The 25,084-nt window shown below is 47.3% G+C and overlaps 1 protein-coding gene across 1 annotated transcript in view; it reads left to right on the top strand.

Moving 5' to 3' along the window:
• The window catches only part of GNAI2 (G protein subunit alpha i2), a 37,816-nt gene extending 16,155 nt beyond the window's left edge, over positions 1-21,661 (top strand). Inside the window, exons 2-9 of the mRNA XM_066596875.1 lie at positions 7,338-7,380; positions 8,191-8,332; positions 9,614-9,774; positions 15,202-15,330; positions 17,124-17,253; positions 17,522-17,675; positions 18,682-18,878; positions 20,008-21,661. Coding sequence (XP_066452972.1) covers positions 7,338-7,380; positions 8,191-8,332; positions 9,614-9,774; positions 15,202-15,330; positions 17,124-17,253; positions 17,522-17,675; positions 18,682-18,872 — 950 coding nt within the window. The 3' untranslated portion in view covers positions 18,873-18,878; positions 20,008-21,661. The remainder of the gene's footprint in view (positions 1-7,337; positions 7,381-8,190; positions 8,333-9,613; positions 9,775-15,201; positions 15,331-17,123; positions 17,254-17,521; positions 17,676-18,681; positions 18,879-20,007) is intronic.
• The last annotated feature ends 3,423 nt before the right edge of the window (positions 21,662-25,084 follow it).

The following is a 25,084-nucleotide window of genomic DNA, read 5'->3' on the forward strand; positions in this document are numbered from 1 at the left end:
GCGCCCCTGGGAAGGAGGTTGGGCACAAGCCGTCAGTCTATGTGCAGCTACTTTTGCAGCTTTTGGAGGCCTGATATGGTAATGGTGCAATATGGAATCCCTCCTGATGGGGCAGATATCTCATTATCAGGTGGATGGGAGGAGCCCTGGAGTGTTAGCCACTCCTCATTATATACCCCTTCCTGTCTCCTGCTCCTATATATAGGGGCACATGAGGTACAGCTGGTCACTGTGGGGGCTATGGTATGGTGACTCGGAAAGCTGCAGAATTTTTGATAATAGTGATGCGTGCCGTCCACGTATTCTCCCCCATGAGAAATTACCCTCTACCAGACGTGAATATGGTCATGTATATCAGACCTTAACCCTCAGTGGTATAGGCCAAGCTCAGCTTGTTCTTTAGGAAAAGGACATTACAGTTCTCGATGAACAGAGCTCTACTTTAATTGGCTGTAGCTCCACGTGTCGGTAGACCTTATAGTACTGGAGATCCAGCCGTTTGAAGTGGGGTTGGGAATGCTGAATTTACAGCTGTTGCTTTGTCAGTGTAGGGAGGGGGAGGGGACAAGCCTGCAGCAGAGAAGATCTGTGATTCTTCTGACTCTCTCTGTCCCAGAGAAGTGGGAATTTGTGTTTATCACCCTCCTCCCATTAATCTCAGAGCATATTTACTGTTTTTAAGGCTAAAATGAGTTATGTCACTAAGGGGTTAAATATGCACTAACGGCGACAGAGTTCTGCGTCAAATATATTTACATGAGCAATTCAAAATCTACCATAAAAGTGACGTTTTCATGTTTTAACATGACTGTTGGGGGGTTTAAGAGTGTCTGTCACTGAGGGGCCCTGCGGCTGGTGTCCCCCACCTCCTGTGTGTCCTGTGATGTTTCGGGGGCCTCTGTGGGCTCCATAATATAAACTTGCGGCGGGCTGATGCTCTGCGCTGGGTGCGGCTCAGGAAGAACCTCCGCTTCCTGTCCTCGCCTTCTACTTGCTTGTCAACTGCAGCCTTAACCCTGAGAGCGTCCTGCAGCGGAGGGCTTGTGGCGGCGCTGCCTTCACTAACTTCCACATTATATGTCACATTGGTGCAGGCAGCTGCTTTCATTCACCCCCTTAATATTTAGTAATCTACCCGCCCCCCCTTCTCGCTGTGGTGAAGGAAGTTCACATCTGACATCTTTCTTGGAGGAACTTGTTTCGTCCTTTTTTTTTTCCCCCACTGTCCATGTAAGATGTTCAGAAGAGAAGTATCTGAATGTAACGCCCCGTAATTGACTCTTCCCTGCTATATTTGTTGCTGGTCTGTTCTCATATATGGGGCAGTGCCAGTCTGTCTTTGTACATGGCAGGGGGTAGTACTCAGGACTTATACATGGTGGCCGTATATTGAGCAGTACTGTTTTCTCCTCATACGTTGGCTCAGCATATAGGCCAGTACCTCTCATGCATCCTATATGGCGGCAGTATATAAGGCAGTGCTGCTGAGGCCTCGTATATGGTGGTAGTATATAGGCCGGTGCCACTCATTCTAAAGAAGTCTGTATCCTACTCACAGTATACGACAGAGGAGCGCGCTGTCGTGTGGGTATAGGATGTGGGGGAGCGCTCTTGTCGTGCGGGTAAAGGATTGGGGGGGCGCTCTTGTCGTGCGGGTATAGGATGGGGGGGCGCTCTTGTCGTGCGGGTATAGGATGGGGGGGCGCTCTTGTCGTGCGGGTATAGGATGGGGGGGCGCTCTTGTCGTGCGGGTATAGGATGGGGGGGCGCTCTTGTCGTGCGGGTATAGGATGGGGGGGCGCTCGTCGTGCGGGTATAGGATGGGGGGGCGCTCGTCGTGCGGGTATAGGATGGGGGGGCGCTCGTCGTGCGGGTATAGGATGGGGGGGCGCTCGTCGTGCGGGTATAGGATGGGGGGGGCGCTCGTCGTGCGGGTATAGGATGGGGGGGGCGCTCGTCGTGCGGGTATAGGATGGGGGGGGCGCTCGTCGTGCGGGTATAGGATGGGGGGGGCGCTCGTCGTGCGGGTATAGGATGGGGGGGCTCTCGATGTGCGGGTATAGGGTGGGGGGGGGGGGAGCGCTCTTGTCATGCTCTGGTCTGTCACATGTCCTGCAGTGTCTGGGATGAGGTTAGTGTAAGGCCTGATGAGTGATAATTGTCTCCTACATGGCTGTTTCTATAAGTCAATTAGTGTTAATTAGGTTGTGAGCAGTAAATGGCGATAATTACTGGAGTGCGGCTATAGCGTTGTAGGACTGCGTAGAGCTGCAGGAGGCGTCACCAGCGGACACAGCCACCTGACTACAGGGGAAGGGGGGGATTTGGCGGAGGTTGGTTTCCCCTGAGATCGGTGTCTTGTGACCCTCTCGCCCCTCCACTCACCTTCCTTCTGCATAGAACCACAGACGCACATTTACAGACTATAGCGGGGGCGCGCTAACTTCCTGTTTTGTTTCTTGTCACACTGGATTTACTTTAAAAGGGTGCTGTAAAGATTTGGTGGGACGGGAATAACTTTTCTTTTCTTTTTCTTCTCACATTTATTGCTTATGGTGCCAACATATTCCGCAGCGCTCTCCCCTCACATCGCCCCCCGCGGAGCTCACAAGTTATTACACATTAACCTGTTAGTATGATTTTGAACTATAGAAGAAATCGGCACAAATATGGGGAGAACATAAACTCCATACAGATGTTGTCCTTGGTTGAATTTGAACCCAGACCCACCGAACCATCATACTGCCCCCTACTGTTCTGCTCACACAGCTAAGTTTGTTATGAAGGATCGGTATAAACCATCTTCTAGGAGGGAAACACAGCAGCCAGCATAAGACCGCATTCGATGAATCGCCGTTAGTTGTATAGCGCAGGCATATTACGCAGCACTTGCATCACTTGATATCGGGTTCTGTCCCCAATGGGCTTTACATAATACATCCTATATGTTTTGGAGTGTGGGAGAAGACCAGAGCACCCGGAGGAAGCCCACGCGGATGTCCTTGTTGGGATTTGAACCCAGGATGCTGTCTGATCTCTGAAGATGGTAGACATTGCACATCCTGTTCCCATTTGCGATAAGGACCTAGGAGAGGGCATGCTGGGATTTTTTTTTTAATGCATGGACATTGGGTTTGTGTAAGAACTTGCACATGTGAATAGCTTCATAGGCCATTATGTGTCTGTGTGTTGCATGAAATCTATGGACAGCAGAGGGACTGGAAATGTAGTGAATGGACCCTAAATTTCCGTGCTGTCCTGGACTGCAGATTGATAGCTCTTATCTGCGCTGATACATAGTAACAAGATGCAGCTGTGTGAGCGGTCAGGGTTTTCAGCCTCATGATGTAGGCAAGAATGTTTCCATTCGCTGCAAGGGGAAATCTTGAAAATATGAAACGGGAAGTAGGAATCGCCAGAAACCATTAAAATGAACAGATTGCTCGTTAGCACTGTAGGTGCTTACATCTTCGTTAGTGGGCGGGTCAACGATTTGTGTCCACGGGTGTCTTGTCTCTGCAGCGCTGGCGGCGGTGCCAACGGTCCCCTCACACGGTGCCGCTGCAGATGTGCAGGTACCCAACCTGTTCTGTTACTCTGTGGTTTCCTGTCAGGAAGTCCTCTGCGCAGCCGCGTCCGCATCCCGGAGCTTCCTACCATCCTGATGGGGACTGTAACATTACCTGCATATTAGGGGCGTTCATTTTTCTGCAGTACCCCCTCTAGATCCCTCCGTGTGTCCGAGCGGCAGCTTCGTGCTCACTGCCTACATAAACAAATGCCCCCATTGTGGCTCGGGGTTTGTTCCATCCGCAGTATGACGGCACTGCGACCGCTTGGTATAAATACCCGTAACGATGCATCGCAGAACAGCTTGAGCTTACGGCGCGGTCACGGTTTTCTCCCTTAAGAATTGAAGATGTCCCTTTTAATGAATATTGTCTCGCGGAGAAGCGGTCTTTACTCTTTGCATACAGAAGTTGCGTCAGCCACAGTAAGGAGGCGATGGCGTGGAAATGCTGTCATAAAGCTGGCACTAGTCTGATTAGTGGCGCCTGTGGCTGTTGGACAGAAGCCACTTATTGGTGTCGGGTGAGATAATATCCTGAGGATTAGAAGCTTGGAGATGATCAGATTAACACCTCTGATCTGCTAACGGAGGCTAATCATAGCGCTCACAGGGTTAATGCGCCCATGATACCCGATGCCACGTCACATGGCCAGGTCTGCACTGGTGCCATGTGAGGAGACAGTTGGCACCGTCGCCAATGCAGCAGCGTACAAGAAGAAACAAAGCTCTTATTGTCGGCCGCCCAGGACACATGTTGGTATCAGGCCGGGCCAGCTGTCACTGTGCGTGTGGGACGAGATATGGAAATCACTGGGGCCGCCACCGCCGGAGGATCTGTGCCGATCCTGCATTGATCACTGGGGCTTTACATGTATAATATCAGTCGGGTGTAACTCCTTAACTGCCTGCTGATTAGTTCCCCCCCCCCCCCCCCCCCCTCCTCTCCACATTCAGGACAAGTGGTCCGTCTCCCACACGCCTTGGTCAGTCCGCGGCTGCGCTTACATTCCACCAGATCTTCCTGACGGTCAGCTGAGTTTAATTAATCCTTCACCCATCTTGGCTTCCCTGGAGAAGACCTTCGCTCTTTGTCTCATCACATATCTGTCTGTTGCTTTGATATCTTCACACTTGGCTGCCCACTGTACCCACAACATGCCCGGTCTGCGGCTCTGGGCCTGAGTGAACTACGGATTAAAGCCTTAGTAATAGAGAATTAAGCGGCATTTAGAGGGGAGTTTCTAAGTTATATAATGGGGCAGAAAAGGTTAAAAGCAACAAATTAAAGGCATGTTTGTTGCTCAGATTCCACCGCTAGTCCAGCGCTACCGCTCCCATCCTTGGCCGGCCTTCGTCTAAATAGACTGCCCCAGTGACTTTACATATACACACAGGAACATTACCGCTGCAGTCCATGGAGTGGTAACTACATCTTGTGAGTCGGCGCACGCACCCATTATAGTCTTAGGGCTATACACGTTATTTACATCACCGATGGTCAGCGTGAAACAAACTCAACGCTTGGCATGTTCTTGTCTGTATCATGGACGAGTATTGGTACATATACGGACTGCCCGCACATATTCGTATGAGATGGCACATAGGTGTCTGTGTGGTATCCGATGCATGTTACACCCGAGCCTCTTGGGCACAACCCGGGCACACAGCAAGTGTCAGAGGCCTTAGTTTGAGGTTTTGTAAACCTCTTCTGCTCTGCCTGTTTTTTTTTTCCTCCTATTACTTGTACAACCTCTTACATAAACAACATGGCTGAAAGCACAATGGTCAGCATCATGTGAAAGTTAGGAGAATCTGAAAAAATAACAAATGGGCGCACTTATCGAAGAAAAATGTTTTACACTAGAAAAAAGACGGCTAAGGGGCGATCAAATAACTATGTATAAATACATGAGGGGACAATACAAGGATCTCTCCCATGATCTGTTTATACCCAGGACTACCACGGTAACAAGAGGACATCCGCTACGTCTAGAGGAAAGTAGGTTTCATCACCAACACAGAAGGGAGTTCTTTACTGTAAGAGCAGTGAGACTGTGGAACTCTCTGCCTGAGGATGTGGTGATGGCAAAATCCATAGAGGAGTTTAAGAGGGGACTTGATGCCTTTCTAGAGCGCTATGACATTACAGGATATAGACATTAGGTGACCAGCAGGGTTGTTGATCCGGGTCTTATGTTTGGGTAGAAACTATCAAAAGGTTGATCCAGGGATAATTTTCACTGCCATTATAGAGTCGGGAAGAAATTTTCCCCCAAAATGGGCTAATTGGCTTCTGCCTCTTAGGGTTTTTGCCTTCCTCTGGATCAACAAGGCGGGGTTGAAATAAACTGAACTAGATGGACATTGTCTTCATTCAGCCTTACATACTAAGTTACACGTCAGTCTTGGATGACGTGATTGTTCCCGACAAGAGAAACCAAGTAATCTTGTAGATGGATACCTTTTAAATGGCTAACAAAAATACATGATGTTGTTGCGAGCTTTCAAACCTCTTGGAGTTCTTACTTAAACATAATGAAATAGATCTGAAGAGGCGTGTATGTGTGTATGTATATATTTTTTTATTTATTGCACAGACACGGTTGTGATTAATCTGCACTTAAAAGAATACCACAACAGGATGAGTAGAGAAATAAATATTTAAATAGTCCAGTGATAAAGATGTGAATGTTTTATGGTCCCTGAATTTGTGTTAGGGGGTCAGCAGTGTTATCTGGGCTATAGATTTCTTATACTTCCCAGTCACGCATGAATCCTCGTGAAGAATGTAACCCTCTGTTGAAAGTGTTAAATTTGTATTCCCAAATTCTTCTATGGCTTTATTTGAAATTGACTTTAAGTATAAGAACTTTCATGTGTTTATGTTGTGTATGTAACTACAGAAGTGCTCGGCCACAGGGAATTCTCTTTCTGTGTTCAATCGTGTGGTGATGAGATCTCATCCTCGCTCTAAGTTTTTTTGTCCTGTTTCCCAACATAAAGACCCCCAACAGGACATTCACTGCACCGGATCAGGTACACAACATTGGATGAGGAACATGTGAATGTCCCGGGATCTTATAGTCCTGCTGTGTGTTGGGGATCCGTATCCTGTCCGCAGTCAGTACATGTAAGCAGGTCTTACAGCTCCTTACATTACAGGGATAAGTTCCTTTTTGTATGTCAGAAGGTAATGCACTCCTGATTATAAAGTTCCTCAAATTAGGGGGTCTTCAGACGATCATCTTTGTGTAGGGTGGATAAGTGATGTGATGTAATAAACGGCACAAGCCTCTTATTACACTTGGTGCATTTTAGGCTGTCTGTGCGCCACTTACTAAAATCGATGGTGTGTAAAAGCTGCTATAGATCTGCGCTATAATTTATGCCAGTATTTGGTGTAAATTAGAGTGAACTTGACAGGCAGCCAACTCCTCCCCCCCCCCCCCCCCCCCCATTTTTTTTTTTTAACCAAAATAGGACCGCGTAAAAAGCGGAGAAGGAGTCATTGTTTATCAGACTTGCTCAAAAATAGCCATGTTTTTAACGCCAGAATTCTGGTTTGAAAGTCTCCTATGAATGCTCTTTAGAGTGTCTCCATTGAGGACGGACACAACAACCACTTAAATGTAACACTATGGCCTCTCCTCCCTTGGCCACCCATATGTCTGTACAGAGCTGGTGGAGTAGACTGTATTATAGTAGGGTCCTGCAGACTCGTCATGTGAAGCCACTTCTATTTGTGACCCCTTGTTGTTTCTTTCAGGTGCGGGAGAATCTGGAAAAAGCACAATTGTCAAGCAGATGAAGTAAGTGCTCCTTTTGGGCTCTCCTGTTCCGTAGACGTTTTACTGCTTCCTGATGATTTTGTTGGGTTCCTCAGCCCAATCCCCATCTGAACGTGATGTGCTCGTGCAGCCAAAAGGCACATAATGTGTGCGCCCATTCCTTGTCTACCACGATTACGTTCACGGACGTGAAGGAGATAAATGGTGGGCAAGGCTTCACTTCTGCTGCTTATCTTGGGGTACATTTCTGCAGGTTGCAGCTAAATGCACCAACAGAATCTCTTCAGTGGGCAGCATGGGGGTCAGGTTTTATTTAGTAAAGGCCCATTTAGACACAATGATTATTGCTCAAAATTTGCTCAAAAGTTCGTGAACTATTCGATCATTGGTGATTTCTAGCAAGCTAGAAATCACCAATGACTGTTATCAGCTGGTATCCCGCTTTAAGGGGTTTGTTGGCCTTTGCAGTATTCTTTACACCAAAAATAGTGCAGCATGCGGAGCTGTAAAATATACCGAAACCTCAGATATCACATTAAAGTCAGAAGAGGTTGTCTCGTGCTCTGCGATCTGTTGTGTGAGTCATGACGATAATGTGAACAGAGCCTAAATGTTAATGGTGACAGGAAAATTTGGGACATAGTCACATAAGTGCTGACCGATGGGCAGGGCCATTATGTTTGAGCTGCTTCCTGGAAATTGGTGCCATTGATCATCTAGAACAGGGTGCCTAGTTCTAGATGATCAATAGTGGGGCGCCTATTTGTAGATAATACGTCCTTGCGCATGTGATGTTACATATTCCGGATACTTACACCTCTGATCTTCTAGGATTATCCATGAGGACGGTTACTCGGAGGAGGAATGCCGGCAGTACCGAGCTGTGGTTTACAGTAACACCATCCAGTCCATAATGGCCATAATAAAGGCAATGGGGAACCTCAAGATAGACTTCGGTGAAGCGGCGCGAGCGGTTAGTATTCTGTACTGTGCGATGCTGGATGTACACATAACAGCTTATTCTCAATAGTCTGTGGTTTGCTTTAAACCTCAGCACCAAGCTCTACACCCTGGGGATTCCAGTTCTTGTATTAGTCGAGGAGCTCAAGTAAAGGGTCCTCTTACAATTCTTGGTCCAGTCTAAAGAGTACTGATCAGCTTATGAGGACACAGCCGCAGGCCAGCCGCCTGTTCACACTAGGAGAATGCACCAGTGAGCATTTCTAGGTTTGCTGAAACTGAACCGTCCACTTGTGGATGAGCGTTTGCTCGTATGTCAGCTGATCATTGGTCCTTATAGATAGCATTGATTGTTTGGCGATAATTGGCTTGTGTAAAAGGACCTTAACCATGATTGTAGAATAACTGCAGTGAGTTACATGATGGGAGTCCGTGCGTTAATGAGGCTCCAGGTACTGGACTGGGAAAGCGTTAAAGATCACATTGGAAAAGAACAGTTCTCATGACAGCAGTAAACACAGAGGGCCCGCAGAGAGGAGATTAATGAGGACACGGCTTAACCAGGGCACCCAGGCCCCGCGCCTAATTAGATTACCCCGTTCCCGGTGACTGCGCCTCCACTAGCTAATTATCTCCATGATATGCAAACCACTCACAGCCGTGAAGAGACGTGACAGGAAGAAGATAGACGTGAGACCTGTAACACTCCGCTGCACGCAACGCTGATAATGGCCCCGATTACACCAGCACGGCCCAGAATTGGTGAATGCAGTCATGTGACTGTTGTGCCACCACTTCCCCATTCACTGTTGGATGAGACGCTTGTTATAAAATCTTGCTAAACTTGCAGTCAACACCAAGTTTAGAGCCGCATAGTGCGATGTCCAAAAACGCCCAGAAGTCAGCCATGTCCTATTCGCACTTCAATACAAGCGAGCAGGGACATGGGGAGCATGAGTGCAGGCCAAGTATCCCAAACATTTGTTGGATGAGATGTGAGCTGTCACACGATCGGCCTTAGGGGTCTCAACTGGAGTCTGTGGTTACATCATATTCCTATGGGTACAGGTAATGGGGCAGACATATGAGAAGGCTGAGGGTAAACATGGCTGTATTAGCCAGCGGATGGCAAGTCCTGGCTATGCCGCTATCTCCAGAGCCTGGTGCTAGTGTTAGGTGCAATATATGAGAACATCCTGTTCTGTACCTGACTACATACTGATCCCGTTAGTCCACGATATAAGACTATATGGAACCCCTTCGCTTGCTGACTCTTGTTCCCTTCTGTTCACAGGATGATGCTCGGCAGCTCTTTGCGTTGTCGTGCACAGCGGAGGAGCAGGGCATACTACCCGATGACCTGGCCGGAGTGATCCGCAGACTGTGGGCAGACCAGGGTGTGCAGGCCTGCTTCAATCGCTCCCGGGAGTACCAGCTCAACGACTCTGCTGCCTAGTGAGTTCTGTACACGTGATAAATGTGTGTCCGGTGACGCAAGGCAAAATTTGAGGATTCCCCTTTTCCTCAACCCCCTTCCCTTCCTTCTCCCTTTCCCCAAGAACAGCTTCAAAATGCCCTGGGCACATTCTGGTTTGCATCCAATTCACGAACAGCAGACAGATATTGAAAAAGCTGAGGAATTGAGACACAAAACCTGTTACAAGGTTGCAGAACCTTTCATTATTTACATTCTATTAAAAGGGGGACTATCCCAAAATTGACTTGAGGCCCTTTTACAAAGGCAGATAAATCATTCAGATTCCCGCGAGCACTGACTGAACAACGTACAATTTGTTTGCGTATTGTTTGTTCAGTTTCTGCAGACGTAAAAACTGAACGATGATCGGCCCGTGTAAACAGGCAGTCGTTCATCTATTAATGACTGCCTGTTTATTGTGAATAGAGTCCGGCGGGCCGGGACGATCCACGGACCTGCGCCACCTCTACTCACTGAGCAATGATCTTTCCTGTTTAAAGGCACAGGAGCAATCAGCGCCAGGACGGCCTGTGGGCATCTGCACCCGCCAGGTGGTCCTGTGTAAAAAGGACCCTTGATTCCACAGAATGGGTGATAAATATCTGATAAAGGGGAAGTCTCGCCACTAAACGTCCCACCAATCTCGAGGACTGAGCTCCAACATCCCTCTCTCCACCTCACTGCACCTGCTGCCGTGAGGAGGCAATTGAATGGATTGAATTGGCAGTCGAGCGTGCGCGGCGCCGCTCCATTCATTTCAAAGGACCTGACAGAAATGACAGAGTACAAGCTCGGTTATCTCTGGCGGCCCCATTGAAGATTAAAGAAACAGCACCGTGCGTTCTCGACTGCCGTCCCATTCAGTCGTCTAAGCAATGCTGGGGGTACAGTGCGGAGTAGAGGGGGACACTGGACCCACCTTCTCCTATATGTGAGTTCTATAATTGTGCAGTACTTTATAACGCCATCGCCAGTGGGGCAGCGGGCGCTTTATATATGGGCTGTCCGGTACAAACGTCTTGTTGACCTTGGTGACTTTAATGAGATCTCATTTTGCATGAATTTGCCTCGATGTTCCAGTCCTCACCCATGACGGCTGCGGCAAGTGTCATTCCTCTCAGGATTCATTCACAATGGATCTAAAGGAGGAACTTATTTATTTGCATGGCCTCTGATTGTTTCTGGTTACTATGGGCAACACTCTTTCTGATAGAAGTTCGGTGTCCAGTGTCATCTTGGTCCCTGTCATGTTGGCAGGATGCTAAGTTATGGGATGCATTTGTGAGGCCCGATGGGAGCGATTGCTTTTTCCTTGTGGCACGGACTTGCTGAGAGCTGTTGTTCAGCTAGCTGATCCTGCATTTCTACGTGAGAACCGCGCTCTTGGGCGCACGCTACGTTCCTCGCTATCCACTGTTTCGGTCAATCTCTATATTTGGAGTGTCTACTCGCTGTGGCGAAGAAGGTGGGACCTGATGTATCAGAATACCTATTTGCATATAACATGTTCCAAAATGCAAATCATCCCTGGAGGTTTCTGGGTGTTGGCATTTACGATTAACCCTTTCCTACTGAAGGAGGGCGGAGAGTTGTGCAAATCTGGTGACCTAAGAGGATGAATGTCTTGAGTGAATCGCATCCTTGGTCAATGAACAAAAGGATCTCCTCGTTCTCCTAAGCTGGAAAGCCGAGAGGCTATGTGTTACCCACAGGTCACCCAGATTTCTCAAGTTACACAGCAGGAGATGTATGGTGGTGTTGGGGTACGTTCACATGTAGTGGAATGGGTGCTGATTTTCCATGGTGCAATCCACATCAAAAACTGTTAAAATCCGCACCTTTACTTAACTGAGTCAATTGATAAAGCTACCGTATATACCGGCGTATAAGGCGACGGGGCGTATAAGACGACCCCCCAACTGTCACCTTATACGCCGGTATTCAGTGGAGAAAAAAAAAAAAATTTTATTACTCACCTCCCCCGGCGTCCTGTCGCGCTCCGGCAGGATGTCGCTCGCTCCGGCAGGCTGTCGCTCGCTCCTCGTCCCCGCCGCAGCATAGCTTTCTGAATGTGGGGCTTGAAATCCCCGCTTCCAGAAAGCTAATACACACGCCGGCAGCCATGACATCATTGAATGGCTGTGATTGGCTAAAGCACACGTGGCTTCAGCCAATCACACTATTCAATGACATCATTGAATGGGTGTGATTGCTAACACGTGCGCCTTCAGCCAATCACAGCCATTCAATGATGTCATTGAATAGTGTGATTGGCTGAAGCCACGTGTGCTTTAGCCAATCACAGCCATTCAATGCTGTCATGGCTGCCGGCGTGTGTATTAGCTTTCTGGAAGCGGGGATTTCAAGCCCCGCATTCAGAAAGCTATGCTGCGGCGGGGACGAGGAGCGAGCGACAGCCTGCCGGAGCGAGCGACAGCCTGCCGGAGCGAGCGACAGCCTGCCGGAGCGAGCGACATCCTGCCGGAGCGAGCGACATCCTGCCGGAGCGCGACAGGACGCCGTGGGAGGTGAGTAATAAAATTTTTTTTTTTTACACTTTTTTTTTTTGTATTACCGGCGCATAAGACGACCCCCGACTGCAGAGCAGATTTTTCGGGGTTCAAAAGTCGTCTTATACGCCGGTATATACGGTAAGTCTTCTGTGGATCTGCACCAAAACGCTCCGTTTGAACACGGCCGGAGATCTACCGGTCCGGTATGTGCGGAAGCTGAAGGACCGCTGTCACTGGCACAATCATGGCAGCCATATTGGTTGTCACCAAGCATTCCCAGAATTGGGAAATGGTGGAGACGTTTTTGCAAACTTGACACCAGAGCGCTCCAGGAGTCGAAGAACCTCTAGTAGTGGCTCCCGGACATTCTTCATGATTTATTACTGGATATGTGAAATTGGAGCTGATTTATCCTGAAGCAACTGTGACCATTGTAGAGCGCTTGTCCAGTCCGATGCCAACAAAGCTGCATCATCCTACAATCCGCCATGACTGAAACGCAGCAGCTGAACAAGCTATGGGCTTCTCTTGGACTTATGGCTTTTTACGTATGTTGATACATTGTAACAAGCTCAGCAGCTCTGCGAGCAGGGCCGGGCCCGTATGAGTGGTAAAAGGGTTATCCATATTGTAGAAATCGATGACCGTCAATATCTGGTAGGTTGGGAGTCGCTGCTTGGGATCCCCATCGGTTCGATGTGCCTGTCTGACCATTGCCACCACATCACGGTCTCCGCTGATTGCTGAAATGAAGGGGCTGCAGCGCTCACCCCAGTTCTGTGCCCCTTCGGCTGCCTATGTTGCCTGTTGGCTCGGCAGTTGAAGATAGACCCATAGATGTCTGTGGAAGTCTACGTGTCTGTTTTCAGCTGGCAAGAGGATCCGACAAGGAACGAAGATCGCGACGGGGTACCGCACAGTAGCGCTGCAGTCCCCTCATCTCAGCGATTAGCTGGGGTCTCTGCAACCGGATCCTGACTGATCAAAACTCTCGTCCTGTTGCTACGACATGTCAAAAGCTTAACTGTGCAGTTACCCCAGTGAATGAGACCAACCCGGAGGACTCGGAACGGCTGCTACAAATTACAAAGTACGAATGCGATTGAACCAGTCGCAGTCCCTTCAGGCATGTGATTAATGGGGTCTCTAGTGGTGAAACCCCACTAAATGGCTGTTGATGGCTTATCTGGAGGATAGGCCATCAATTTCTACAACCTGGGTGATCCCTTCAAAGGGGTTGTACCAAGGTTATGAGTTATTCCCTATCAGTGGGGGTCACACCAGTAAGACCCTGCCAATTTCAAGAACAGCAGTCTGTGCCCTCTGTCATCCTCACTGCGTAGATACTGCAACCCATGCAGTGAGGAGGAGACTTAATAAAGTGCTGATTGCACAGGCCTGCTAGAGCTCCATTCACTTCCATTGGGACTCTGGAGATTGTCAAGCGGCAAGCGCTCGGGTATTTGCATTAGCCTCGTTGAAATGAATGGAGGGCCAATTGCGTATGCTTGGTCTACACTCCATTCGTTCTGATGTCCCTGCGGGGTAAGGAGCAACCCCTGCAGTGACGGGTAGAGTGGGACATGGGACCCCCGTTCTCGAGATCTGCAGGGTCTGTGTGTGAGATCAGCAAGTTACTCCGTTATCCTGTGGATAAGGGATAACCACTTTAAGTCCAGAGGCTCATAGGCGTTGTACCAAGATTACAAGTGTTTCAATTCAATGACAACAAGCAGTGATGTTGGAATTGTAACACAGTATTTTAGAGTCTGAAGAACTTTGCGTGTTACAATGATGGAGCTTCAGTTGCATAACGCTGCACTGGCCCTTTAAATCTGCTACTTTTTGCAGTTGGTCTACCCCCCCACATTTCCATCTTTCGGTGCTGATGTAATGCGGTTTTTGCTCCAGCAGACAAGTGGTTAATGGCAAATGATAAAAATGCAAAGCCGGGTTTGCATGAGGTGGCGGTTCTGACAGTTCCATGTAAGGGGATCCTGCCGCGTCTTCTGGTCATGGAGTGTTCCAAAACAAAAACTAGGCAGTAAGAAAGAAATGCAAAGTTTGTGCCCCCCTTCCCCTCCCCCCTTGTGGTTTCCAGCTGCGATCGGCTCCATCTGTGCATCATCTTCTAAAAATGGATAAAAAATATCATGATGGCAGTGCATGTATATACCTACCTCACACAGCGAGGGGTACAAGGCCAGTCGTCGGTACCAGCTCACTGACATGCCACTTACTAGAGCCAGAGGGCGCTCTCACTAATGTTAGTCAGGGTCCTGGGATGTGATCTATGGAGTCGTAACAGCAGCGCCATAGGATGACAACATGGCGGCTCAGACCGCGCAGTGTAGCACCGATGTCTGTTTTGTCAGGGAGGAGACTGAAGTATCCACTTGCCCCCCAGCAGGGGTCCCGGGGTCTTTTTTGCAGCTCAGTCTCTCTAGGGTTAACGTGTTCAATATCTTTTTCTTTAATAATAATTTCCGGCGTCTGCAGCAGCTGCGTAAGTGGCGTATTACAACCGTTAACGAGGTCAAATCGCTAATAATTAGCAGGGAGGTAAGTGAGAGGGGCCCCTGGGAGTCATTGTTCGGAAGCACTGTTGTCCCCATTGGGGACTTGGAACAAGTTGAGACCTGGTGCGGCGAGCTCTCGTGTAGGGCGCTGTAGACGATGCTCTGTAATTAATTAGCAGCTTCGTAAAAGCGTCTCGTTAACTGCTGGGATAATGGCAGATGCTAACATGAAGTCACGTACACCAGACCAACGCTGGGTTATGGAGAGGTTGTCAGCTTGCATGATACAATGTACTTCTGTGCTGGATTATCAGACTTTCTGGAGTGTCCGATGCCAGATTACAGGAGTCTAGTAATTTTGTCTTATCTGCAGTTACCTGAATGATTTGGAGAGAATCGCCCGGTCGGACTATGTTCCCACGCAGCAGGACGTTCTGAGGACGAGGGTGAAGACCACGGGAATTGTGGAGACGCATTTCACCTTCAAAGATCTCCACTTCAAGTGCGTATGTCATGGGTGCCCGCATACCACCATCTTGTTCCTGCGCTCCTACCTCATGGGTTCACACGGGGCGCACTTTCTGCATGTAGATTCTGCCAACAATCCTAAACCTGAGATTAAGCAGCAGTGTAGATGAGATTTGCAAAACTGTCGTCCACGTGCTGCGGACAGTACGTTGCGACGAAGCTGCGCTGAAACTGACATGCCGCGTGGAATTCAAAGCCGCAGCATGTCAATTTTAGCGCCGGTTTCCCTGCTGGCTCTCTTCTTCCTATAGGGAGAGATGGCTGCAGTAGAACAAGCCGCTTTCCAAACACGCGGGACTTGAGCTGCGGAAATCTCGCAGAATTTCCGTGCGGTCCGCCATAGACATTCTGTGAGATTTCTGCAGGATTTACACCCTGTATGAACCCAGCGTACCTGCTCCTGCACAGAGATTAGACTCCCTGTATATGAGAATCGCTGCGAGTCCAGTGATGACATCACTTATAGTAGTAATGAAGGAAGGATTAGAAAAATATGGCTGTTTTTTTCCAAAAACTGCACCACCCATGTCTATGGGTCGCTTCTGGTATGCAGCTCAGCTCAAACGAAGTAAATGGGGCTGCGCTGTAATACCACACACAACCCATAGACTGTGTAGAGGGCCATTGTTTTTTAAAGGAAGTTGGATTTTTATTTATTTTTTCCAATTCTGTACAACCCTTTTACTTTAAAGGGTTGTCCCGGTTCCAACTTCTGATGACCTATCCTCAGAATAGGTAATTATTGTTAGGTCGGCCATCTAGGACGCCTAGGATCAGCTGATCCCTGGTACTGCGGTGTTGCAGGAAGAAGACAGTGTCGTGTATTGTGCAGTGGCCAGGAGTGGTACTACAGGCTAAGTTCTATTGAAGTGAATGAGACTCAGCCTGCACTACCACTCCAGACCAATCAAATCCACAACACAATCTGTAAACTATTGCATTAAAGCGACCCTCCAGCCCTGGAGAAACAAAGATGGCTACAGCAGCTTCTCTGACTACCTGATACACTCTGTATTAGTTTGCATCATAAGTCTAGGATGCTACACCTGCTTTGATTACCCAGTGCTGAGCAGTCAGGGGAGCATGCAGGGTCTTAGACTACTAATACATACTCTGCACAGTGTGCATATGTCAGAGAAGTGGTTCGGCCATCTTTGTTTGTCGAGGCCGAGAGGGTTGATTTAAGGCCGGATTCACATGAACATATTACGCTTAAAGAATTTGCGCATGCAATACACAGTGAATAGAATAGAACCCATTAATTACAATGGGTTCGTTCACATAAGCATATTTTGCGTGCACATTTCGTTTGCACAAAACAATATGCATTATGCTCTATTTTCCTGTGTATTTTACGTTCATTTCTGAGAAGGCATCTCTCGTGTATTCAGCGTGCAAGGGAAAATTCTGCTAAGCTCAGTGTCTGAAATGCTGGCGTTAGTACATTTTTCCCCTAGGAGTGGAGGCACCCGTCACTCACTGCGTCTTTATCCATGACCATGACGTAATATTTCCATACAGTCTACAGCAGAGCACTGCCACCTGGTGGTCACTATATGAAACTGCAGCTGAAGCAGGACACATCAAGCCCTGAGAAGTTTAGAGATGTGTTATGGCTTTTTTTTTTTTCATTTAGTGATGGCCCGGGGGTTTTGCTGTATCTTAATTGCATTACGTGCCGCGTTCTCATGTGCACATTGTGCAACCTATGATGCACGCCATCAGGAAACCGATTAACAGACGTTTCTTCACTTCCTCTTACTGCAGGATGTTTGATGTTGGTGGTCAGCGGTCTGAGCGAAAGAAATGGATTCACTGCTTCGAGGGGGTGACTGCCATCATCTTCTGCGTGGCTCTCAGTGCTTATGACCTCGTCCTTGCAGAAGACGAGGAGATGGTGAGTGACTAAAGCTCTGTAGATCGGGTTCAGCCCCGGTATTGGAATGTAACAATTCATCCAAGAGCTGGCCGCCTGACTCACCACTGTGCTGGACGACATCTTGGCATTTACTAGTGTGTCCTGGGCTGGAGAGGATCATTGCTTGGTGCTCCGTTTGGAATCCTGCTAGGACTCCTACTTGTGCATCCGCCGGCTACTACAGCAGATGCACAAGTCCCTCTGCTTGTCTGAGCTGTAACACATGCCTGTTCTCTTCTCTTTGCAGAACCGCATGCATGAAAGCATGAAGCTCTTCGACAGCATCTGCAACAATAAGTGGTTCACGGAGACGTCCATCATCCTCTTCCTCAATAAGAAGGATCTCTTTGAGGAGAAGATCACCCTGAGTCCGCTTACCATCTGCTTCCCAGAATACACAGGTGACCTAGCTCTACTGCCATTTCCTGCGTCTCCACCCATCAGACCGCCAGCCTCGACATGTTTGTTCCCTCCATTGTAGGACTACAGATCAGACGTTGGTGATATGTCTTGTACAGTATATTAAACATCATAGTCTGTCCGTTACCGATCGGCCCGCATGCCGTTACTGATCGGCCCGTTCGCCCGCATGCCGTTACTGATCGGCCCGTTCGCCCGCATGCCGTTACTGATCGGCCCGCTCGCCCGCATGCCGTTACTGATCGGCCCGTTTGCCCCATGTCTCATTCTTTTCTCCAGTATTTCATCATTTATCTTCTGGCATTTTCTTTCTAACTACTAAAATTGGTACTAAAGTGACTCAGTTTTACCAAACTTCTGAGAATTTAGGAACGTTAGCGGAAACCATTAGAATAGCCCCAAGCCTTGTCTTCATTGCTATCTACAAAATCTTTGCTTCCTGTCAGTGAATGTAAGCATTCACTTGATGAATAATAACTTACACAAAATGAGCCATGACATACAGTATTAAACGGAAGTGAATGATAGATCGTGGTTATGGCTGTGCTTGTGAGAGCCTACAGACTATAAGGAGGTATACGCATAGGGTACTATACAGATGTACAAAGCTGTGTGAGTGGACCACCAGCCGTGTTTGTGAATAAGTGCATAAGAGCTGCAGTGGTAAGAAGGGGCTCAGGTTTCCAAAGAAGAGTGTAGAAGCAGGGTAGATGGAGGAGAGTTTAGATTAGAGAATATGATATGCCTCCATAAAAAAGATGTATTTTTAGGGCACGTGTAAAGCTGTGGCCGTTGACCTGATTGTCTATCTCGGGTAGCGCACTCCAGAGAACCGCTGTGACTCAGGAAAAATCTTGGAGGCGGGAGTGGGCGGTCCGCATTAGAGAAGAATTTAGGCTAAGGTCATTAGCATAGCGGAGAGCACAGTTAAAACCGGAGACAGAGATGGCCGCCAGTCATTAACCTGTGCTCATTGCCTCCCCGCAGGTGCTAACCAGTACGATGAAGCCGCCAGCTACATCCAGAGCAAGTTTGAGGACCTCAACAAGAGGCGTGACAGCAAGGAGATTTACACGCACTTCACCTGCGCAACTGACACGAAAAATGTTCAGTTTGTGTTTGATGCCGTTACAGATGTGATCATCAAAAATAACCTGAAGGACTGCGGTCTCTTCTAACTGCAGGTGAGGGTCTGCTCGCTGCTCCTAAGGTCTTTTACATGGGGTCATTCTTGGCTTCATGTAAATGTATACTGATTACTGATCGACAAGCATTTTGATTGCGATTCATTGGCTTTTGTTTGTAAATGCGAGAATTACAATTATGGGGACAAATGGTCATGATTATTATCATTTTCCGCCATAGGTTGGCTGTGCATCTGTCTTCACATGGACAGACGATCAGTGATTTATTATGCTTGCTGAAATTAAACGATTAGCAAGCATTCACAAATTCATTGGCTAAATGTTGGCCCTTTTACCCAGTCCAGTTGTTGGGGAGCACATGTTCATGGCCTATGTAAAAGTGTCTTTACTGTCACATGTGGAGCATACCAGGAGTTCTCGGGTGATTACTGAGCATTATCACGGGATAACAATATTTAGGGGTTGTCTGGTGACCACACAACCCTGTTTCAATAATTAAAGTTAATTAACTGAAACTTCCCCCTCTGCAGCCGCTGGGATCCAGTGCTGCAGCCCCGATGTGGTCCTAGTGGTGGTTGGGACATTAGCAATCACAGGTTCTTAGGTGACCACTGCAACCAATGACGTTCCTTGACTCCTGGCACTCAGGATGTGAGTGCCAATACCAGGACAATGAGCGACGAAACTGCAGCCTCTCATTGGCTGCAGCGGTTGCAACAACCACCAGGACCACAGCGGGGGCTGCAGCACTGGATCCCAACAGCTGCAGAGGGGTAAGTATGTTTTAGTTCACTATTTTAACCCCTTCACCTCCATTGAAGTGGTGATGTTTGGTAACCGGACACCCCCTTTAACGGGTGCTGATCCGTTATTGGAAACTGTCAGCAAGGTTATCAGACCCCCACCTAACAGCTTAGCCAAGCTTTTATAAGTACGGGGGGGGGGTTAGTTTTTCCTACATCAGATGACTCTAGAGCCCAGTGTAAAGACTACACTTCCCAGAATACAGGTCACCAGAACAAGCTCTGGGCGGACACTGAATAAACAGGGGGTGCTGGGAGAGTAGTGAGCTCGACGCGTATTCTTCTGTGTGAGTCTTTTGGGTTAGTGGCTAATGGTAGTAGTTCTTCCTGCAGTTTTGGCTGATTGTTTTTTCCTCTTCTTGTAGGGTCGGTGGTGTCGTCAGCAGGAGACGGGGGAGCAGAGTGGTCTTGCCCCTCTGGATTTTACAGTTTTTATCCTGAGTGTCTCATTTTGTAATTAACCTTTCCTCTGCTGGATGGAGTCTGCCGCGGGGAGCAGTACTCTGTGCAAGGCTGAGCTTTGCCGTCTGGGCTGCGTTGATTTATTAACCTTTTCTGTCTTCACCCCTGGGAGTCCTGCGCCCACCTCTGCCTCCAGGAGAAGCCAACGTGGTTTTTTATTATTTGGGTTTTGCAGCAGTTTAAAGCACAAGATATGTCCCGGAGAGGCAGAGGGCGCAGCATGGCGCGGGGGGTTGGATTTCCCACAGCCTGTCATACCTGGATTGCCTCGGACATTTTTTCATAGCGTGCGTCTTCAGTCGCTGAGGCTGCAGGGCTTTCTTTGTCTGTGCATGTAACGGTTTTGCAGCAATTAATAACCCTTTAATTACAAGGAGCAGCACACAACTGCCAAAAAAAAGCCTAGCATTGCGGAATGCCTGCAGCTTTAACCCATTCTCGTCCAGGGATGAGTTAAACCTGCACTGCTTCCCGGGCTGCAGCTTTTACTGGGTTGTGGCTCTTGTATATTCTGCTTCTTTCTGTATCATAATCGTTTCCTTGCGAGACGGGGCCGTACAGAACAACATCCAATCACCGGTCCCCACTCCCCCGCTACTTACCACGTGCATTGCACTCCAACGGCGGTTTAACCTTTCACATTCCTGTAAGAGAGAGGGTGTTATAGAGAAAAGTAAGTGAACCTAGCCTCTAGATGTGGGGCCGGCAGCATTGTCCTTACGTTCATGGGGGTAATGGCTGGTATCTGGGCCCCTGCAGATCTTTACTTGTAGCTTTCGTGCCTTCAGCTGTTCCGTGTGTTTTTCGTCTTTGTTTTTTTTCTCCGTTTTTTTTTTTTTTTATATTCTGTCTTAATGTTATACTTGTAGCTCAGCACATAGCAGGAGAATAGAAGAGTGGCCCCCGTAACTGCCTCCATCTTCAGGCCCTCCACCTCTTATTTTAAGTTTTTTTTTTGTCTTTGTTCCTGTACAGAAATCCCACAATCCCCTGCTCTCCCCAACCTCATATTTCCAGAATTAATCCCTGCTGTCTGGGCCGATGGCATCTGATTCTGCTCTTCATTGTTGGCGGTTGATGTGGCTCCCCCACTCCAGCACTGAAGAGGTTAATCAGATGTGAGAACCTCCCTGAGCTTAATTTATTTTCCGGAGGTCACGTGGCCCCCATTATGGAGGGATGGTGACTATAAAGAGATGGTGACAGAAATGGACCAAAATGTGTGTAGTAAACCCATCCTCCTCGGCCGATGCATAAGTTGTGTGGGCGGGGCCAACATTCAGCGCCATAGCGCTCATCATTTTAGCAGAAACCAACATCCCTGCTGAAGAGGTACTGAGTGCCTCTGCTTCAGCTCTGATTTCTAGTAAATGGCCTCTACAATGGCTGCCTCCATGACTGATGCATGGCCGTTTGTTTCTTAGATCTGGGGGTGCGATGTATATTGCTTATTCCACACCGCCAGAGCCGCTCCCCCCTCAACTGTCTTTTAATAGTTTTTTTTTTTCTCTCTGAAATTGTTCACAAAGTTTTAAATAATAAAATGTAGAAACTGAACCCGGACTCGTCATTTACCGACACTGCGGTCATGTGACCTCCCGTGGGGGAGGGGGTTACTGTCTAAATGTGGCCTGCAGGCTATAGCTGGTTCACTCCTGCTTGTATATGACATCCACATTTTATTAAGGACCTTCAGGATTATTAGATGGTGGATTACAAGAAGGAACATTAAAAAGGGAATGTTGCCTGTGTTCATGTTTTTGTGGTCCTTATCCCCTTATTGAGGCAGCAGGGATCATACATAACCCTATCTTAAAGGGGTATTGCTGTTACCGTAAGTGAGTGTGTGATGGTCCCTCCATTATAGCAGACAGGAGCTCCTCCTGAAACTTTCCTTGCACAGGTAAACACAGAAAAAGTAAAGTTTTAGCGTAGCGCTATTGATGCAAATATCTACTTCTGTATATAGACTATAGAATGAATTTATATATCTACACTGCATTCGGAAAGTCTTCAGACCCGTTCACTTTTGTACATTTTGTTATGTTGTGGCCAAATAAAAGAAAATAACATGTTCAAGGTTTTTCCCCATCATTCTGCACTCAGTACTCCATAATGATAAACAGAATGTTAGAAAGCTTTGTAATTTAAAAAAAAATGAAAAACTAGAACATTTTGCATTGTCACACCCTTTTAAATGGCACTTGAAATTTTTAGTTGATTTAGACGCAATTTTAAAAGAGCCAGCTATCTATAGAAGGGCTCACAATGCATATCGGAGCCAAAACCAATCCATGAGAAGGTAAGACCTGCCTGTAGAGCTCAGACAGGATTGTGTGGAGGCACAGATCTGGAGAAGGTGACAAAAACAATTTCTGCTGCCCTGAAAGTTCCCAAGAGCCCAGCGGCCTCCATAATTACAGGGAAAAGTTTGGAACAAACAAGACTCTTCCTAGAGCTGCCGACCCACCAAACTAAGTCTTTGGGGGGGAAGGCCCTTGGTAAGAGAGGTGACTGAAAACCCAATGATCTCTCTGACTGAGCAACAAAATCCTGTGTGCAGATGGGAGAAACTTCCAGAAGGTCATCCATCACTGCAGCCTTCACCAATCTGGGCTTTATGGTAGAGCGGCCAGAAAGAAGTCTCTCCTCAGTAAGACACATGAAAGCTGCCTGGAGTTACCAAAAAGCATCTCTGAGACTGCTCCGATAACTCCAAGATTAAACTTTTTTTTGCCCTCAATTCTAAGGATTAGGTCTAGAGGAAACCAGGCGCCACTCCCCCTTCCCAATCCAACGTGACAGAGGGCAGAAAATTCCCCAGTCAAGGTGTGCAAACCTTGTAGCATCATACCCAAGAAGACAGGAGGCTGTAATTGCTGGGTGCTTCAACTGAGTACAGGGTGTGAAGACTTACATCATTGCAGAATGTTGGTCTTCATTTAAAAAAAAAAATATATATAGAAATCTACATTTTTTTTTTTAATTGCTTTGTCTTTATGGAGTACTGAGTGCAGAATGATGGTGTAAAACCTGGAATTTTCTTTTTGTAATTTTGTAAAAATAAAAAGGGAAAGGGTGTAAAAACTTTAGTGTGTAGATGTACAAAAACTAACATTAGAATTTTTAGAAAAAAACCTACATCTTGAACCACAGTATATACTGCCTACATGCTAAACGCCAACTTTGGCTCTGTTCGCATGTAGATGCAGATCCAGAGCATATTTTGCCCTTTTTACCCTTGAATATGAATTTAATTAAATCTGCTACAGATCTGCACCAAAATCCACAATAGCAAATCAGCTGTGTGTGAATGTAGAGTAAAGGCTCATTTACACTCAGACTATCTTTGAAAGGTTGACAGTTTCAGCAATCATTTTGCATAAAGTACTACTGGACACTAATTCCCATTAGTACTTTATCAGCTTCATTTGCATGTACATGAGCCTCCAGAGCTACTTGCAGAACAAAGCTGATGGTCTGAGCTCTGCAATAAAGCTCCTTTGTTCTCGGATTGGGCTGTCAGCGGAGTACAAGGTAATCATCTGCTCCCGTGGAGAACACTGCATGCAGTCCTTGCTCTCGCTCTCCGGCTGAACCTAAAAATTGTTCAGCCGGAGAGAAAAGATGGAAGCATTTACATGCAATGATTATCGCTCAAAAGCCATCGTCTGAACAAATTTTCAACGATAATCATTGCATGTAAATGGGGCTTAAGCTGTTCTATCCAGATAACTGCTGACCAATTCTCTAGGTGACTAGCGAGCACTTTCACTGCATGCTGAAAAATGAGATGTTGCTGGTTGTGCTGACATCTAGTGGCCAATGAGAATAGGTTTAAAAAAAAACCAAAAAACTCAGTTGTACTAGCCAAAAACTTCACATCTGTAATATGTATAAGGCACACTCTGGATAAAAGTTGTACGGTGTCACGAGCGACAAAATTGTGCAATTTTCTTGCGATGTGACAACGCTACAAATCGCATCCATGTGAAGCCCATGCTTTCCCCTGGCTTCCTTCACATTAGTGATGTTTTGTAGGCTGCTATATAGCCAGAGAAAAATTGCTGGTTGCTGAATATTGCTGCGATTTGCAAGGTTTTGTAGCCCTTTTTACCCTATGGAGCCTTCCTATGTGTTGCACGATGCAACTTTTAAAGTAGGAAGTCCTACTGCAAAAGCCCCAAAATAAGCCCTAGCTGCATTAAAAAAAAAAAACTACTACTTTTAGCAAAAGGGAATGTCCAGTTCTGACGCCCTTCTCCCGAAGCTCCCCGGCATTTGTTTTGAAGTTCTCCGGTAGAGTTTTCAGCCAGGAGTTTGAAAACCCCCGGCTCCAGGAAGTGCTGTCTCTGATTAGCTGAGGCGCAATGCTCGAGAACCAATCGGAGACAGTGCATCCTAGAGGTGTGGATTTTCAAACTTGACCCAGGAAGCTATGGCAGAACTTCAAACAAGTGTCAGAGAGCTTCGGGAGAAGGGCAGCAGAGCTCGATAGTGCGTTTTGGGTGATTTTGTATTTATTTTTTTTGTTATGCAACTAAGGCTTATTTTTGTGGTAGGGCTTATATTTAAAGCAAAAAAGCTTTACAATGTCGTGTGACTTTGTAGCAACACAAATGCGGTATCGCTGCAAGAAAACGCAGGATATCGCACAGAACCCCTCTTCCGATATCGCTTCCGCTTGTGTGAACGAGGCCTCAGCCAGGGCCTGAAGGGGTGAAGCATGAACCATGTGGATGGGTAAGAAAAAAGTGAAGTTAGAATTTGCTAAATTCTTATGGTGATTACTAATGCAATGTGGTCTGATTTGTCTATAATTGTGTTTTTAGGTGCAAACACAATGTAACTAATAACACAGAGGGAGAAAAAGTATGTGAACCCTTGAATGTAATAACCTGTAGCTACCTTCCTTTAGCACTAATCACCTCCACCAACTATTTGCCGTAGCTGCAACTAACATTTACACAATGGTGAGAA

Source organism: Eleutherodactylus coqui, chromosome 3 (assembly GCF_035609145.1).
Source record: "Eleutherodactylus coqui strain aEleCoq1 chromosome 3, aEleCoq1.hap1, whole genome shotgun sequence".
NCBI classification, from domain to species: Eukaryota; Metazoa; Chordata; class Amphibia; order Anura; family Eleutherodactylidae; genus Eleutherodactylus; species Eleutherodactylus coqui.